Genomic DNA, 18,167 nt, shown 5'->3' on the forward strand with positions numbered 1-18,167 from the left:
TTTGATCCCTGGTCAGGGAAGTGAGATCCCACCCACCACATGGCATGGTTTACATTCGATTTAGAGGAGAAAATATTAATCATAGCTATCGGGGTGACCATGAAAAAAGGTGAGCACCAAAGAATGGATGCTTTTGAACTGTGGTGTTGGAGAAGACTCTTGAGAGTCCCTTGGACTGCAAGGAGATCCAACCAGTCCATCCTAAAGGAAATCAGTCCTGAATATTCATTGGAAGGACTGATGCTGAAGCTCCAATACCTAGGGCCACCTGATTCAAAGAACTGACTCATTGGAAAAGATCCTGATGCTGGGAAAGATTGAAGGCAGGAGGAGAAGGGGATGACAGAGGATGAGATGGTTGGATGGCATCACCAACTCAACGGATATGTGTTTGAGCAAGCTTCAGGAGTTGGTGATGGGCAGGGAGGCCTGGCATGCTGCAGTCCATAGGGTCACAAAGAGTCAGACTAAGTGAGTGAGCTGACTGATACGGGTGATACACCAGGATATGACCAAAACAGTGGTGTGAACCTCATGAATTATCACATGAATCCAGGACCGGTGTGCCAGGTCAAGAGCTGGTCTCCGGTGAACCTACCCGAAGCCCACTGCTGGGGTGGGAGGGGGAGTCCAGAGCCCCTTTTGCAAGTTCAGATCTAATTGAGAAGAACCTCTGCCCAAGCATATGACAGCGATCAAAATAAACTTTGCTTCTATCAGAGTTAGATTGAGAACTTGCTTAGCCTCTGGTCATGGGCACGCTACCTGCCCTCTGGTTCTCACCTGGAGAATGACAAGGAAGTCCAGGGGCAGTCACTGCCGTTCACTTGCCTTCTCACATCAAAGGGGGTTTCTTAGGGCGGTGTAGCAGATGTTTGGAAATGATCACTTACTATCCTGAAATGAAATACTAATGGATAAGAAAACCTCCTTAAAACCATAATTTCCTGCCCCAGGAAAATTTTTAAAAAGAAAATAAAAAGCATAGTGTCCTGGAGATCAACATCCAGTGATACAGAAAGAAATAAGGGCGGGACTTCCCTGGTGGTCCAGTGGTTAAGACTTCCCCTTCCAGTGCAGGGGCTGCAGGTTCTATCCACAGGGGGCTGAGATCCCCCATGTCTCAGGACCGAAACATAAAACAGAAGCAACATGGTAACAAATTCAATAGTTCAAAAAATGGTCCTCATCAAAAATAATTTTTTAAAGAAATAAGGGAAGTCATTTGTACTCAAGGGTTCCTCAGGTGGCGATAGTGGTAAAGAATCCACCTGCTAATGCAGGAGACATGAGAGACGCAGGAGACACGAGGTCGATCCCTGCGTCCGGAAGGTCCCCTGGAGGAGGGCACGGCAACCCACTCCGGTATTCCTGCCTGGAGAATCCCATGCACAGAGGAGCCTGGTGGGCTACGGTCTATAGGGTCACAAAGAGTTGGACATGACTGAGCACACACACGTATTTATACTCACAATAACATGTGCTCCAGTGGTAAACGTTTGAGCACAGAGCCCTGCACCCAAAAGCGCTGTCACTGAGGATGCAGCCCAGCAAATGCAGGACACGAGTGTGCAGTCCCGGCCACTCACAGAGCCATCGAGGCGCTGCAGCCGTCAGGTGATTGCTCCAAACTGCAGAGCAACCCACGGTTAGGCTCGGAGTAAAACAAAATATAGGCTTCCCCAGTTCGCAGTCATTGCAGCCCTGGAAAACGTTGATTAAAAGCATGGGAAAGATACTCTGTTTATGTGACAAAGTGGAGTTAAGGGTCTCCACTCCGGTTATTATGAATGGGTTTGTACTTACTTAAATACCTGGCAGAACATTTGAAAATCATTCACGTCTAAGGTGTGTGGGATGGAGCAGGCGCCTGCACCTCGTGTAGCGCCCCCCCAATCATGACAACAGTCAAAACTCACACAGTCACTCCTAGGGGGCAGGCTGCTGCTTAAGAACTGCTAGTCTAGGTCGCCCTCCCTTAGAGAGCCAGGAGGAGGGGGTGCTAACAGAGATGCCTCTTCATAAACTAAAGTTCTTTTTTTTTGCGATCTTAGTTCTCCAACCAGGGATCGAACCCACGCCCCCTGCAGTGGAAGTGCAGAGTCTTAACCACTGGACCTCCAGGGAAGCCCTGCAGGTGCCCCTTTCAATTCTGTGTCCCAGGCGCCTCCGTCGCCTCACCCTACAGCTACCTGGCTCTCACGGAAACACTTGGCCAGGGGAGCATATTTTGCCCTAAATCCCAGCTCGGCCATTGGTGGCTGTGTGCCCTTCAGGCAGTGGCGGCCCTCTCTGAGCGGCCTTTTTATCTTTGCCCCTGCAGAGAACAGGCGCCAAGGGGGCCAGCAGGAGAACCGTGCAGAGTTGGCCCTCAGCAGCCCAAAGTGGGCGCGCTTACTACTCCCTGGGGCTGGGGGGTAGTGGGGGGAAGCTAAATCCATCTTCAGAAACTCAGAGGAGGGTCTGCCTCTAGGGGAGCCAGCAGAGAAAGAACACAGGAGTCCGAATTTGCGCAAAACAAGGGGGCGCCGGGATGAGCAAAGAATCCAGTGAAAGATGAGCGAAGAAGAGCGGCTTCCCTGGTGGCTCGCTGGTGAAGAATCCGCCTGCCAGTGCAGGAGGCATGGGTTCGATCCCCGGTCCGGGAGGATCGCACATGCCACAGAGCAGCTGAGCCCAGGCATCAGAACTGCTGAGCCCGTGTTCTAGAGCGCAGGAACCTTACCTACTGAGTCCGCTTGCCCTGAGTCCGTGGTCGACAACTGTAGAAGCCTCTGCAGTGAGAAGCCTGAACACTGCACCTGAAGAGTGACCCCCGCCCCCTTCAACTAGAGAAAAGCCCTCATGGCAATGAAGACCCAACTCAGCCAAAGATAAACACATTTTTAAAAATAAGGCAAAGAAGTTTATAAAAGAAAACAGAAGTCTGCCAAATACAAGACACAAAAGTAAACTGATATCAAAAAAGCCAAATGTCGTCACAATAAATGGGAATGAAGCAAAATATCAAAGTCAGTGATTTTCTGACAGTTTTTTTTTTTAAAAGCTGGCTGAATGTGAAAGATTCCTAATATAGAGAACAGTTGAAAAATACAGAAAAAGTATTCATGTGTATACTAACAATAAAAGCCGATGCAGGTGTATTAATATCAAGCAAATGGATTTTAAGGTGAAAATCATTACTAAAAAATTAGAAGTATAAAAGTGTTCATTTGAGCTAAACTTGCAAGTACCTAATAAAATAGCTTGGGTTTCCCTGGTGGCTCAGAGGGTAAAGCATCTGCCTGCAATGTGGGAGACCGGAGTTCAAATCTCCGGTCGGGAAGATCCTCTGGAGAAGGAAGTGGCAAGCCACTCCAGGACTCTTGCCTGGAAAATTCCATGGATGGAGGAGTCTGCTAAGCTACTGTCCATGGGATTGCAGAGTCACACACAACTGAGCAACTCCAAAATTAAATAGCTTAAATAAGAAAAAAACAAAATCTGCCCACATAACAAAAACTCACCCCAGTGTCTTGTTTGCGCAAAGTCCACAGGAGCAAGTATGTCACTGAATCCAGGCTGAGGGAGTGGGTGAGGTAGTCCCCAGGGGTCCAGGCTTTGTACAGCAGAGTTTGCGTTGCCAGAGATGCCGGCCGGCAGCTTCAACAGCGGAGAGCTGTCTCCGCCTCCCGTTAGCGGCCCACAGAGCCGGGGCAGCCCATGGGCCCAGGCCCCGTCCATCTTGTTGCTCTGCCAGCCCCAGTGCTGCCGTTACCATACAATCCACGACGGCTCCTCACCCCCTCCACGCCTTCACTCTCCCACCAGGAAAATCAAGGAGGGAAGAGGGGAGGACCCCCTGCCCTTTAAGAGCACCGCGGATACAGCGATACGACATCACTGCTGCTCAGATCCTATTGGCCAAATTTCTGAGTCAGGAAGTCACACCTTGTCACAAAGGGAGCTGGAAGATGTGGCCTTGATTCTCAGCCACTCCTGCCTAGCAAGGCAAGAAACAACGGAAGAAAAGGAAGAAAAGAAGGACGGAGCATTTTTCTTAGAGAGAAGGGGAGAATGAATGTACGGAGCCAGTCAGCAGTCTCCATCACAGCTGGCAGGGCTGTCACTCATCCCAGGCCTTCAGTTCAGTTCAGTCACTCAGTCGTGTCTGACTCTTGGCAACCCCATGGACTGCAGCATGCCAGGCCTCCTTGTCCATCACCAACTCCCAGAGATTACTCAAACTCATGTCCATCGTGTCAGTGATGCCATCCAACCATCTCGTCCTCTGTCATCCCCTTCTCCTCCCGCCTTCAATCTTTCCCAGCATCAGGGTCTTTACCAATGAGTCAGTTCTTCGCATCAGGTGGACAAAGTATTGGAGTTTCAGCTTCAGCATCAGTCCTTCCAATGAATATTCAGGACTGATTTCCTTTAGGATGGACTGGTTGGATCTCCTTGCAGTCCAAGGGACTCTCAAGAGTCTTCTCCAACACCACAGTTCAAAGGTATCAATTCTTCGGCACTCATCTTTCTTTATAGTCCAGCTCTCACATCCATACATGACTACTGGAAAAACCATAGCCTTGACTAGACAGACCTTGTTGGTAATGTCTCTGCTTTTTAATATGCTGTCTAGGTTGGTTACCCACTACTCTTTATTCCTGATGTCATCATTTTATTTAATCCTCCAAGCCCCTACCCCCCACAAAGTGGGTACCATCCCACTTCATTTTATAGAGGACATGTTTGAGACTCAGAGAGGTTAATTAATTTACTTAAGGTCACATAGCTGCAGTGTAAACTGCTCTGTGCTGTGTGCCAGACACCTGGCAGGAAGGAGGTGGACTTAGGAGTTTGAAACACTGTCGTTCCGCACCCCCGAACTGGTCAGAAGAGACTGGAGTCCACCAAAGAAGACTCGGGCACACCACCCCCATACGCTCCACTCCCCTGAAGGTTCCCACCAGTGTCTGAAGCAGCAGCCCCAGCACGATAATGAGCAGCTCTGTGCGCCAGCAGCTCTCCCGACCTGATGGATGGGCCTCATTAGCCCAGGCCGCCGGACACCTGAGCAGTGTAAAATACGGTGACAGGACAGGGGGCTTCTGCTGTCTCAGCTGACAGTGTTGTTAATGTCTCCATTTTAGCGGGTCATTTGTCTCCACCCCTCCACAAGTGAGAAATCCACCCGGGCTCTGCAGTCGCCAGGCCTGGGAGGGAGGCTGCTGAGACAGTCTCTTCCCCTTTGCTCATTTCCTCCCAGAAAAATAAATTACATTGTTTAAGGAGGGACTGGATTGGCCAGGCAGCCACCAACATCCATCTTTGCAGAGAATGAAAGGCTCAGCCAGGCTGAGGGGAGCAGGGTGGGGGAGCTGAAAGGCATTAAAGAGATGGCATCTGTTGCCCATGATGGATCGTTTTCTGCTTCTTTTGGGCAAAAGAGGAAAAGATGTGTCCATTGAGGACTTTGCTTTGAGAAATTCCCCTTCCCTCTTCTTCTCCCTCCCTTCCTTTTTTCATTCATTCCACGAATATTAAGTGCCCACTGTGGGCCAAGAGGCATGCTAGGCAGCAGTGAACATGACTTTCCAAGCTCAAACCCTCCTCAGGGCCTTTGCACTTGCTGCGTCTTCAGCCTTGACTACCTCCCCCCACATTTGCATGGCCCCTGCCTTCCCATTCTCTGGGGCCTACTGAAATGTCATCCCTCCAGAGAGTCCTTGCCCTGACCCAGCTATCTAAAGCGCAGAGCCCCCAGAGGCAGGAAAGTGTTATTGTGCTCCTGGAACCAAAAGGACACTTGTATAGTTTTGACCCTGTGGGCAGAGAACCTCACAGAGCAGCAGATCTACCACGGAACTGGGGGCATTCACACACATTCATCAAGCATCCTCTGTTCACTCAGTAAATAACTGAAGGCCAGTGACTGTCTTGAGGATGCTCAGTATCTTTTAGCTGTAATGAAGACTTAAACACTAGCTAACCTTACAAGATTAGAAGTAGGTGTATCCTAGGTCGTTTCAGTGGGTCCAAAAATTCACCAGGTATCCCTTCCCATCATTTTGCTCTACCTTTCTAATCATCTTTGGCTTTTTCATTTCTGATAGTTCATTTCTCATGATCTCAAAACAGCTGCCACAGCTCCAGACATCACATACTAACATGCCATCATTCAAATGAAAGGGGAAAGTAAGAAGGAAAGAGTTCTCAGGTGCTTCTCTCTAATCATGGAGGAAAATCTTTCCCAGACACGCCCAGCAAACTTCCTCATTGACTTCAGTGGCTCATAAGTCAGGAGGGATACAGGACAAATCCCTGACAAACAGGGTTGGAGTTGTCGTAGCTTGCTTACATGATCATAATTCACCCCTTACTTACCTCTCTGGCACAGTGCTGCCAAATTCAGGGTCCTGGAAGTGGGAAGGAGGAGGATGGCAGGCATCAGCTTCAGTCTGTGGTTACATTTTCTAGTGATGAACACGCAGGCAAGTTTTTTCCCTGGAGTCAGACAGAATCTCTGTGCACCTCAGTCTCCTCATTTGTAAAACAAGATAGACATGGTATACAGCAAGTATTATCTGCATTTTTCAGACAAGCAGAAGAGTAAATCACGGTCACCCAGCTAATGAAGGCAGAACAGAGCTTTGACAAGAGCAATCTTAAACATTTAACCTTCACACTATGGAAGTGTTTCACAAATTTCTTCTTTCACATGAGCAATTTCTGTAATCAACATAGCACTTCTTTTACACCAATTACTTCTGCTGCATCTGCATGCTGCCTGTCCTATTATCTACTTCATGTTTCCCTTTCAGTCAACGCGCTTATGTTTAAAATGAAAAACCTCATTGCATGACAGTAACACAGAGCACGCATCACCTGCTGTAAAGAAAAGATAAAAAGTCTCTGGGACCAGCCCTATCTGTTCACATGGAAACTAGTGAGTGTCAGGGAGGGGTTGAAGACATGGTAGCATCTGGCCAAGACTTTCTATCTGAAACGTCATGACTGAGAGCACATTTTTAAGTCGGAATCGCTTTCCTGTTGTGGATTTGATGCCATGTCGGTGCACCGCTTCCCTGAGGCTCAGATGATAAAGAATCTGCTTGCAGTGCAGGAGACTCAGGCTTTATCCCTGGGTCGGGAAGATCCCCTGGAGAAGGGAATGGCAACCCACTCCAGTATTCTCACCTGGAGAATACTGGACAGAGGAGCCTGACGGGCTATAGTCCGTGGAGTCACACAGAGTCAGACACAGCTGAGCGACTAACACTTTGAGCACATCAAGACCACGGCGGTCCCAACGGAGGGGAAAGGGGCCAGTCAGTCCACATGTTGGACAGGGCAGGATAAGTCATCAGAACAGGCTCAGAAGGGGACTTCCCTGGTGGTCCAGGGATTAAGACTCCACACTCCCAATACAGGGGGCACAGGTTCCATCCCTGCTGGGGAACAAAGATTCTCCCATGCCACCAGGCAAAGCCAAAAAATAAATAACAGGCTCCAAAGAACTAGAAAGGATGCCCAGACTGGTGGGTACTGATCACATCCGGAGGCGGGGAGGGGTCCACCATGATGTTTTGACTCGGGGACTTCTCCTAAGGCTCCCACCACAGGTATGGGATCCGGGGGGACTGCAGAGCCATAACCGTGTGTCCGCGCTTCTGTGTTCCAGCACAACATGCCGTTCTGGAGGATATCCTGCCACGCGGACCTGGAGGCGCTGAGGCACGCCCTGGAGCTGGAGTATTTATAGCAGCGCCCGCGGCCTCCCCACCTGCCGTCAGAGCTGCAGCCACCAGCCCAGGCCCCTGGCTTTCCCCGCCGCCCCCGCCAGATGCTGGACAGCAGGCAGGGTCCCTCCAGCCGAGAGGTGTCCAGTGACCATCTCAGAAGTTGTCCTTTCGGCCCCAACGCGGGTCCTGAGAAACGGGGCACCCAGCAGTGGCTTTGGAATATTTAACTTTGGGGAAGAGGGCTGGCTCAGAGTCCAGACTTTTCTACAAGACTCACAGAACAAAAGCAAGGAATTGCTGATTCGGGGGAGGGCTGGTGATGAGAAGGGAACAGGCTTTTTTTTTTTCCACTTTAATTTATGGACTACTCTCATTACTCCGCTATTATGCTCTTGTACCTGTGTTGCTGGTTTTCTTAGCTGGTGGTTTTTTGGTTTTCTCAGCGGGCGCGTTTGGCGGCGCACAGTTCTAATTGAAGCCTCTCTGCTCCGAAGGCAGTTCGGGGCTGTGGGGAAGACTGTTGCTTATTTTGTTTTTAAGGACCTAACCCGACGACATGTGGACAGTGCACGTGCCTTCAACTGCCATCTTGTTTTCTGGGAAGTGGGGACCCTGCGGAGGAGGTGGTATTTTGTGACAGAAAGAGGCATTAAATAAAACCACGTTTACATTTTGAAGTGGGGTAGGGTGTCACTACTTGATGACCACCTTTGCAGCTTCTGAATATGTTGGTCTTTTCCTCTTTCATTGCAGAAGTATCAAATCCAACTCAAATTGGCTTAAGCCAAAAAAAAGAAAAGCATCTCCAGGAACTTTAGTCCATATATGTCTTCAGGCATAGCTGGATCCTGGTGGTCAAGTGACTTTCTCCTGGGTGGTTTTACTTCTCAGGTAGGCTCTTCCCTGTTGTGGCAAAAATGGCTCCAAGAATCTTTCAGCAAAACCACACCAGTAGAAAGAGCTGCTTCTGCCTCGAGGTTCCAACAAGATCCCAGGATTGTGTCTCATTGGCCAGACCTGAGTCATGACCTACCCATGGAGCTGGATTTAGGGTTCAATCTCTCATGAGCAGAAAGTTGGAGAGAGCTGGTTCCCCAAAGGAGGAATGAGTGAGCTGCTACTAAAAGAATTTGGGGGGGTGCTGTGGAAATAGAACTGATCTCCATGCCAATGGTAGGAGTTTGTTTTCCAGGGGATGAACCGAGGATTTGGTGTAGGAAACAAGAAGGGACATCTGGAGAAGTTCCAAGGACATCTTCAGCTCTGTTGCTGCCCACAGAGTTCCAAGCAGAGCCTGGATTCATTTGATTGGATGCTAAGCCTAAGTATAAGCTCCTCCCTCTATTCATGTCAGTGAAATCCAGGGTCTTCAATTGGCTGGCATCCATGTCAGTGGAGATGGGAAAACGACCTGATGATTGGAGTCTCAGAGCTAGAATCTGATACATAGAAAGCCATCACCAACAGTGAGATAGACTCCTCACTAGGCTCTGAGCTCCCTGGGGGCAGGTGCTATTTGCTTCATCACTGTTTCCCCCCAAATCAAGCATGGAATGGTGTTCTTGGAATCAATCCACAGAGTGGATGCTAACACAAATTGGAATCCCATTATAGATGAGGTTCCTATGACAAACCTACACAGCATATTAAAAAGCAGAGACATTACTTTGCCAACAAAGGTCCACCTAGTCAAAGCTGTGGTTTTCCCAGTAGTCATGTATGGATGTAAAAGTTGGACTATAAAGAAAGCTGAGCGCCAAAGAATTGATGCCTTTGAACTGTGGTGTTGGAGAAGACTCTTGAGAGTCCCTTGGACTGCAAGGAGATCCAACCAGTCCATCCTAAAGGAGATCAGTCCTGGGTGTTCATTGGCAGGACTGATGTTGAAGTTGAAACTCCAATACTTGGGCCACCTGATGCAAAGAACTGACTCATTGGAAAAGACCCTGATGCTGGGAAAGATTGAAGGCAGGAGAAGGGGACAACAGAGGATGAAATGATTGGATGGCATCTCTGACTCGATGAACATGAGTTCGAGCAAGCTCCAGGAGTTGGTGATGGACAGGGAAGCCTGGCATGCTGCAGTCCATGGGGTCACAAAGAGTCGGACATGACTGAGCCAATTGAACTATAGATGAGGTAGAAAGAAGGATGGAAGTATAATTGATATCATAGTCAGTAAGGTAATTGGCTGGGTGAATGGAATATTTGTAAAAATGGATGAATAGACTTTTAAATAGTTGGGTGGTGGGTGGGTGGCTGGTTAGGTGATTGGAGAATGGAGAAATAAATGGGTGGATAACTCTTGGGATGACCAGATAGATGGTTATATAGATTATGAGTGGTTGGATGGTTGGATAGATAATTGATGACCAAATGGTGAGATGGATGGGTGGATGCCTGTCTGGATGACTGAATGGTTGCATGGTGAGATGGAAAGATGGATAGATGGTTAAGTGGGTAAATGAGTGGCTAAATGGATGGATGGGTATTTGAATGAGTAATTGGATAGAATGACTAATGGTTGATGGGTGATTGATATGTGATGGTTGGATATGTGGTTGCAAGAATGGTATAATGGTTAGATGGACAGACAGTTAAATGGAGGTAAAGAATCCCCAGAGTTAGCTGCTGAAAACATGGGTCAACCTCACTATAATCTGCGGACTTAGGTTTCTTCTAATGAGTGGAGGAGCTGTACTGGATGAATCGACTTCTGGCTGGAGGAGAAAGAGAGACTGGAGGAGAGCCACCCAGGGAATCAGTGATGTAAACACTCCTGGATCTTCCCTGTTTTCCCATTGATACCCTGGCCACTTAGATCTTGTAATCACGTGCTAGCCACCCTTCCCTTCCAGGCACCATCACAACCTGCTGTCAGAGAACAGAGTTGTGGTTGCCTAGGGTGGAGGGGAGAAGGATGGGCTGGGAATCTGGGGTTGGTAGATGCAAACTACTACATTTAGAGTGGATAAACAACAAGATCCTAATATCTAGCACAGGGGACAATATTCAGTATCCTGTGATAAACCATACTGGAAAAGAATGTAAAAAAAGAATGTGTATACGTGTATAACTGAGACATTTGGCTGATTCGCAGAGATTGGCACAGCACTGTAAGTCAACTATACTTCAATAATTTGGAGGAAAAAAAATAAAATAGTCCTATCTCCAAATACTCAAAAAAGAAAAAAAACTGCTGTCAAGAAAAATTTTGTTTAGAGTTTAACAAAAAGTAAAATTACTTATAAAAAAGAAGTTTTATTTTAAAAGGCTTCTGTTAGTGGCACTAATAGTAGACTCTCAGCTGTCCACACAGAAAGAGGTTTGGGGTGAAACAAACCTGTCCCTTAATCCTGAAATTAACTGCCTAGGTGGTCACTACTTCTCTGCTGTGATAACTGAATGTCGAAGGCTAGTGCTGACAGTCCACAGTTTGTAAGGGTTTCATTCTGAATTCTAGATGACTGGAAGCTCTCAATGGGTAAAGACACTATCTTTCTCATTCTGTAAGAGAGAAGACAATTAATGAATGTTGGATGATGGATGGAAGGGTGGATGGTGGGTAGATGGATGGATAAATGGATGGATGGATGGATGGGTAGCTAAGATTCAGTGGTCCCAGACTTCTTGCCTTCAATGTTTATCCAACAGTATCTTGCAGCCCTCTGGAACACTCTTAGAAGTAGAGTAACTGGACTATGCAGTACTCCCCAAAAAAAGCCCTTGGCCTTCTGGAAGTCTGAGCGTGACACCAGAAGTTCCTGGCCAGCTCAGCAGGACAGAGAATCAAAGAAGTCTTCAGGTCAACCTCCAGGGCTGAAGGTATTTGTTTCACAATGGATTTAGAAATCAGAGAGATAATATGGGGATTTTCCAGTTGCAAATGGCATAAATACCATCAAAGTGGCTTTAAAAAAGAAAAAAAAAAAAGATGTCTTTGGTCTACTTGACTGAAAGGTTCAGGAATGTGTGATCTCAGACCCCATCACCACCAACACCCCAAATGCAGAATTCAACAAGTGTCTTTAAATTTTTTTTTTAATTCAGTCTCTGTCTCTATCCCTGGACACTGTTCCCTCTAACTTGGCTTCATTTGTGTTATATATGCTTGGGGTAAAAGATGTGGCAGGAGTGATTCCACAAAGATTTCTATTGATTGAGCATTGGTTAATTCTTAGAAGGATAATTGCTTAGGAAAGATAGGTTAAATTTATTATGTGAGATTAAAATGTCCTTGTGGTTGAAATATTTTGAGTTCATTCTTCCTCAGTTATTTGCAGCCAAAAGCATCTCAACATATATAGCACATAATAAATAGTAGTAGTACATCACATGGGCTCAGATGTCTACTCAGAAAATGAATCATTTTTTCCATCAGATATTAATCGAGTATCTACGATACATTGGCAGTGTCCCCGGCACAACAGACACACATTTGAATAAGACATTGTGCTTGCAAAAAAAAAAAAAAAAATTGAGAAATCTGACCACCTTAAAAAAACTTACTAAAACACGTAAGTAAGGATTCCCTGGTGGCTCAGTGATAAAGAATCCACCTGCCAAGGGAGGAAATGCTGGTTCAATCCCTGGTCTGGGAAGTTGCTACATGCCGAGGGGCGACTAGACCCGTACACTACAACTTACTGAGCCTGTGCTCTAGAGCCCAGGAGCCCCAAATACTGAAGCCCACTTGCCCTAGAGCCTGTGTCCACAACAAGAGAAGCCACTGCAATGAGAAGCCTGTGCACTTCAACTAGAGAGTAGCCCCCACTCCCCTCAACTAGAGAAAAGCCCGTGAAGCAACAAAGACCCAGCACAGCCACAAATAAATTATAAAAATAACATGAGGCAAAAGTCAAATTGAAATTCAAATCGCAGACAACAGCAAGAGTTAATCCCCGTTAATATATAAAAAGCTCCTAGAAATAAATAATGGGCCAACAACCCAAATAAAAAATGATCAAAGGCCATGAACATTTTTGGATTTTTTTAAAGTACAATTGGTTCTTAAACTCATACAAAGATACTCAAGTTCACTCATAATAAGAGAAATGCAGATATACTGAGATACCGTTTTTCACATCAGATTGACAAAAATTCGAAAGTTTTATGACTCACAGTGCCGGTGGAGCTGTGGGGCTTCATGCATTGCTTGTGGAAGCTGAAATTGGTACAACTCCTAAGGAGGGAAAGTTGGCCATCTTTATCCAATTTGTAAGTTTGACTCAGCCCTTCCACTTCTGAGACTCTATCTACAGACATATTTACATAAGCATGCATATTCTGTATAGAGTTACTTTCTACAATACAGTCTGTAATAGCAAAGAATGAAAACAAACCGAATGTCCATCTGCAGTGGACTGATACATGTTGGCTGTGGGGCTTTCCTTTATTTCGTTGGAGTTTGGATCTTACTCCAAATCCTTTATTTCGTTGGAGTTTGGATCTTACTCCAAATCCGGTGAGAAGACACCAGAAAGTTTAAGGCAGGAGAGGGGCATAATCTGACTTCTATTTTTAAAGTCATCCTGATCTGGGGGATGGGTACCCAAGTATAACCATGTGCACGAATATATCAGGTGCTCACTTGAGCTTGGTGCAGTAAACTGGGTGTAAAATACGTGCAGAAAATACCTTCAAGTTCATGAGAAAGCCCATGACCTGTTTTTGCCCAGACACCCTGCCTCCATCCTTCCCACTGGAAACCATGCTCCCTGGCGCAGATGAGGAGGGACGACGTCTCCAGGTCCCCTAAAGGGCCCCTCCTGGTCCTTCCCAGCCTCTCCCCAGCCTTCCACCTCTCTCCTGATTTCTGTCACCCCAGATCTCCAAGCTCCTATAAATGGACCCATACAGAATGCAGCCTGCCTTCTTTACTCACAAGGATGTGGGCAAACTTCGAGGATGTCGTCCGGATCCATAGACAGTCCATGCTGGGTAAAGGAAAATCGGAGCTGAGCTGAGCGCGCTCTGCTCTTCCCCCAGCGCCGGCAGCCCCGACGACGCTGCCGGCTCAGCTCCGCGACGCTGTGCTCGCCGGTGTCCACCAGAGGGCAGTGCGAGCCCGCCACTGGCCCGAACTGCCCGCAGGTGCCACCCAAAGTCAGGCCTGGAAATAGCACTGCGGGGATTCCAGAAGCATCTTCTTGGGCTGCGCCCTTGCTTCGGGGAGTGCTTCCCTGAAATTGCAGCACCTTCGAGGATATGTTCAGGCCCCAGAGTTAAGGATTAGCTCTAGTCACAATGGGGATTCCAGCCGAGAGCAGCATGGTGGCCTGGAGCCATCAGCAACCACTGCCCTGGAAGCACTTCTTCCTATACTCAGCCAGGCTTTAAAAGTTAACTGCCCTAATGCTTAATAATACCATCGTCATGATAGTTTAAATTGTTTAACAAAATGTTGGGTTTTTTTCCATCCATAAATTCAATATAGCAAAATATGCAGAAGTTCATTCAAGGACGATGGATAAGCCAGCTCCAGCCAAATACTGATTTTAAAATTCAACCATCAAGTATTTGGCCAAAAATGAGTATTTGGGGAACTCAGGCTGCAGGGGAGAGGGTGTCTCTTTGCCCTTGTAGCCCTGTCCCCACCACACGCATATCAGGACCGCAGAAACCCAGCCCTCCTGTCTCTCGTAGCCATTGGATTCCTGCAGGCCACCTGGTGTGGCTGAATGAGGAGCTGCACACATAAGCCTGGCTTCTACATTTATTAAGCACCTGCTGTGTCCCAGGCACCAGGCTAAGCCCTTGACTTGCATTAGCTCCTTTCATCGCAGTCACACAGGTGCTGTCTGGAGATGACAGAGTGCACGTGGTTAAGATGTGGCCTGGGGTCAAATCCCAGCTCTTCCTTTTCCTGTTTGTGGAAACTTCATTCTCTGAACCTCAGCTTTCTCACCTGTAAAATGGGGTTGATGAGAAAACCCACCTCACAGAAATGTTGCCAGCATTGAATGCATTCAGACATGAACAACATTTTTTATTTGAAAGCCTCCTTTTCGGTCACTCCACATGAGAAATGCATATTGTATATATATCAAGACCCAGTCTAACATAGATATATGTGTAACACTAAACTATGTTCCACAAAGCAATGTTGACCTATAATACTATGATGCATCCTGTTATTTTCCATCCTGTCCTGGTTTCTGTTTAAAAGATGCAGGTCACAATCCACTAAATAGACTCCATGACCCACCATTTAGAAAGTACTGGTTTAGTAAAAGGCTCGGCAGACCATGCTGTTCTCAGGAGTCCCATTTTACAGAAGGGGAAACTGAGGCCCAGAGAGTATGGTGGCTTGCCTGTGACCCCACCCACTAGAACGTAGCAGAGCCCAGACTCCAACCTAGGATCTCTGACGCCTAAATTAAGGCTCTTCCACACAAGGTGCAAACTGGCCAGATCTGACCCAGAGAGAAGTTTGACTGATTTTCACAATGTTTGCAAAATTTGGTACAACTACAGATAACTTGGAAGACATAACTCAAAATATGAATTTTCAACTTCTCACTAAAAAACGTGGGCAATCTGGCAAGACGGGGACCTACGTACGCACGGAATCAGCAGGAGGCCCACCAGAGCTGCTGCTTTGAGCTATTCTCCAGGTTCATTCATTTGCCCCAGTCCCCACCATGCCATGGACAGAGGAGCCTGGCACGTTACAGTCCATGGGGTCTCAGAGAGTCAGACACGACTTAGCAACTAAACAATAACAATCACTGTGCCGTTTTGTGTCCCGGACACTGAGACAAACCATCAATTGCCATAGTCTATGGTTTTTTCAGAATGGAGAAGTATTTTTCTATCACAAAAGGAAAAACAGGACTTCCCTCGTGGTCCAGTGGTTAAGAATCTGCCTGCCAATGTAGGGGACACAGGTTCGACCACTGGTCTGGGAAGATTCCACACACCATGGGACAACTAAGCCCATGAAAACTACTGAACCCGCATTCTAGAGCCCATGCTCTGGAAAAAGGGAAGCCCACACACTGCAACTGGAGAAAGCTCTCTTGCGGCAACGAAGATCCAGCACAGCCCAAAATAAATAAATCTTTTCAAAAAAGGAAAAACAAAAACTAAACCAAGGGACCTACATTTCAAAAAAAAAAAGCACAAATCTTTTCTCATGTATTTAAATACAAAGAAAACACATCAATATCAACTTAACCCCAAATCTGTTTCACTCGTCTCTACTCCCTGACTTGTTGAGAGTTTGCAGCCCCCATCTTAACACTCCCCTTTATCTACCTCTGCCTGGTTTGCAGCTTCCTCAGTCTCTCTGGGCCCGGTGTGTCCTCAGCTGTAAAATGCAGGTGATGAGGGCACCATGTACATAAGCAACAGGGAACGTGAAAAATCCTGGATAAATGAAGTTCCCTTCTCCTCCTTCATTTCGTCAAGGGGAACCGAGGTCAGTACTCGATCACATTAACAAGTCATTCTGGTGACCAGTTAGCCTGGCCTTGGATTATCTGCGGGGCCAGAGAGGTGATGGTTTCCCATTAACATCAGGGCCTGAAAAGAAAGCCCTGGGACAGATGGCAACATCAGAGATTCGACCCCCAGGCACATCTCTGGGTGAGAATTGGCTTTTTCAACGTCCAAGCATTCCTCTTGCTGCTTACCTTCCTGAATTGAAGAGGCTGGAGAGCTGAAAATTCCGTTTCCCAGATTCCCTTGCAGCCAGGGAACTGAAGCCTCTAAGGCTCACCCATCAGCTGTGTCCACAAGACACTTGTGCTTGTGCTGAGTTAAGGAAGGAAAAACGGCCGAACACAGGAGACTGACTGGCCTGGAGGTGAGCGGGGCCTCCTAATCCCGTGGCAGTGGCTCCCCGGGCCCCAGGCCTGCAGTGTGGCTCCCTCAGCCCTCCTGAGATTCTGTAAGGGCTCATGGTGTTATCAGTTATACCCTAGGAAATTTGAGCAAACTCAGGGAGACAGTGGAGGACAGAGGAGCCGACATGCTGCAGTCCACTGGATTGCAAAGAATCGGAAGGACTTAACGACTGAACAACAACGATCAGTCACACCCAATCATGGAAGCAGCTAGATCCAGCCCAGGTGGCTGGGGTATGGAGCTAGTGATCAAGAACCCACCTGCTGATGCAGGAGATGCAAAAGATGCGAGTTCGAGCCCTGGGTGGAAAAGATCCCCTGGAGGAAGGCATGGCAACCCACTCCAGTATTCTTGCCTGGAGAATCCTATGGACAAAGGAAGCATGACGGGCTACAGTCCATTGGATCACAGAGTCAGACACGACTGAAGCAACTTAGCACGCATACACACACGCACAATTTATTACGAGAATTATTAATAAGCCTTATATGTCAGCATGTGGGAGGAGGCTGAGAAGTGAGGTCTGAAAAGGGACTTGTGGAGCCACCAACCAGGCAAACTGAGAGGCCATGGGGTCCATCTGGTCACCAAGTGAGGCTGCCGAGGGCCAACAGTAGGGAAATGGACTGGGGACCACTGCGTCTGCAGCCAAGCGCCCAGTGACAGGCCAGGAGCTGATGCCCGGGAGTCCGGAGAAAGACATGGACGCAGCCCAGAGGACACAAGGACACGCCGGAGCCTGCAGCTACTTGTCACCACGTCAAACAGCAGCGACCTTGTAAGAGGACAGACTGCTGCTCCCCGTCCACTTCCAAACTCTCTCCCAAGTTACTTTTGGTCAATTTCTACCTGGGAACCAAAGAAAGGGATTCTGGGAAATGTAGTCCCAGCCTAGCCAAAGAAACAGTGGCGCACAGACCACTTGGCTTACTAAATCCTTCTGCTTCAGTTAGTAGGGTGACTTCTGCTCAGGAAAACTGACCTGACTGATAAAGAGACTTTGGACAAGTCTGCAGTGGGTAGACTTTTTTGTCAATGCTTTAATTTCCCATCTTAGGAATCTGCACTAGAAACAGCCTGAATCTCACTTTCCCAGCCTCCCTTGCAGTCAGAATGTAAGCATGTGACCTAGGCTCAACCAATCAGGTACACCCAGATGGTACCAGGCTCAGCCAATCAAATACATCCAAATGGTACTTGGGCCTCAATTAGCTACAGCCACACGGAATGTAGGCTTAGCCAATGGATACACCTACAGGTGAAAGCAATGCAAGCGGATTCTGATGCGTAGAATTCAATCTAGAGAAAGTGGAAGAGACGTAACTAGTGTTACTAGTGACAGCCGCTGTGTCTGGACCTAGTGGTAGTGACAGGAAGATCCTGCAATATAATTTGTATATTGTTCATGGCTGTGTCTCCAGCCCTCCCTCCCAGAGATCTGAATCGCTTAATATCCTAAGTTCCTTTCCTGCTCAGACTTACCTATAATGGATTCTGTTGTTCTCAAGTAAAAACCTGACGCCCCTCTAACTTCATTTAACCATCAAGTCTGTTCCCCAACCTAGACAAAGAGGGGAACAGTGTCCACTCCCA

At 47.4% G+C, this 18,167-nt stretch overlaps 1 protein-coding gene across 2 annotated transcripts in view; it reads left to right on the forward strand.

Annotated features, from left to right (window-relative positions):
* The window catches only part of EYA2 (EYA transcriptional coactivator and phosphatase 2), a 256,976-nt gene extending 248,575 nt beyond the window's left edge, over window positions 1–8,401 (forward strand). For both annotated transcript variants that reach the window (XM_020887209.2, XM_070472728.1), the window contains one exon: window positions 7,664–8,401. In XM_020887209.2, coding sequence (XP_020742868.1) covers window positions 7,664–7,744 — 81 coding nt within the window. In that variant the 3' untranslated portion in view covers window positions 7,745–8,401. The remainder of the gene's footprint in view (window positions 1–7,663) is intronic.
* The last annotated feature ends 9,766 nt before the right edge of the window (window positions 8,402–18,167 follow it).

This window comes from Odocoileus virginianus, chromosome 9, assembly GCF_023699985.2.
Source record: "Odocoileus virginianus isolate 20LAN1187 ecotype Illinois chromosome 9, Ovbor_1.2, whole genome shotgun sequence".
Classification (NCBI taxonomy): Eukaryota; Metazoa; Chordata; class Mammalia; order Artiodactyla; family Cervidae; genus Odocoileus; species Odocoileus virginianus.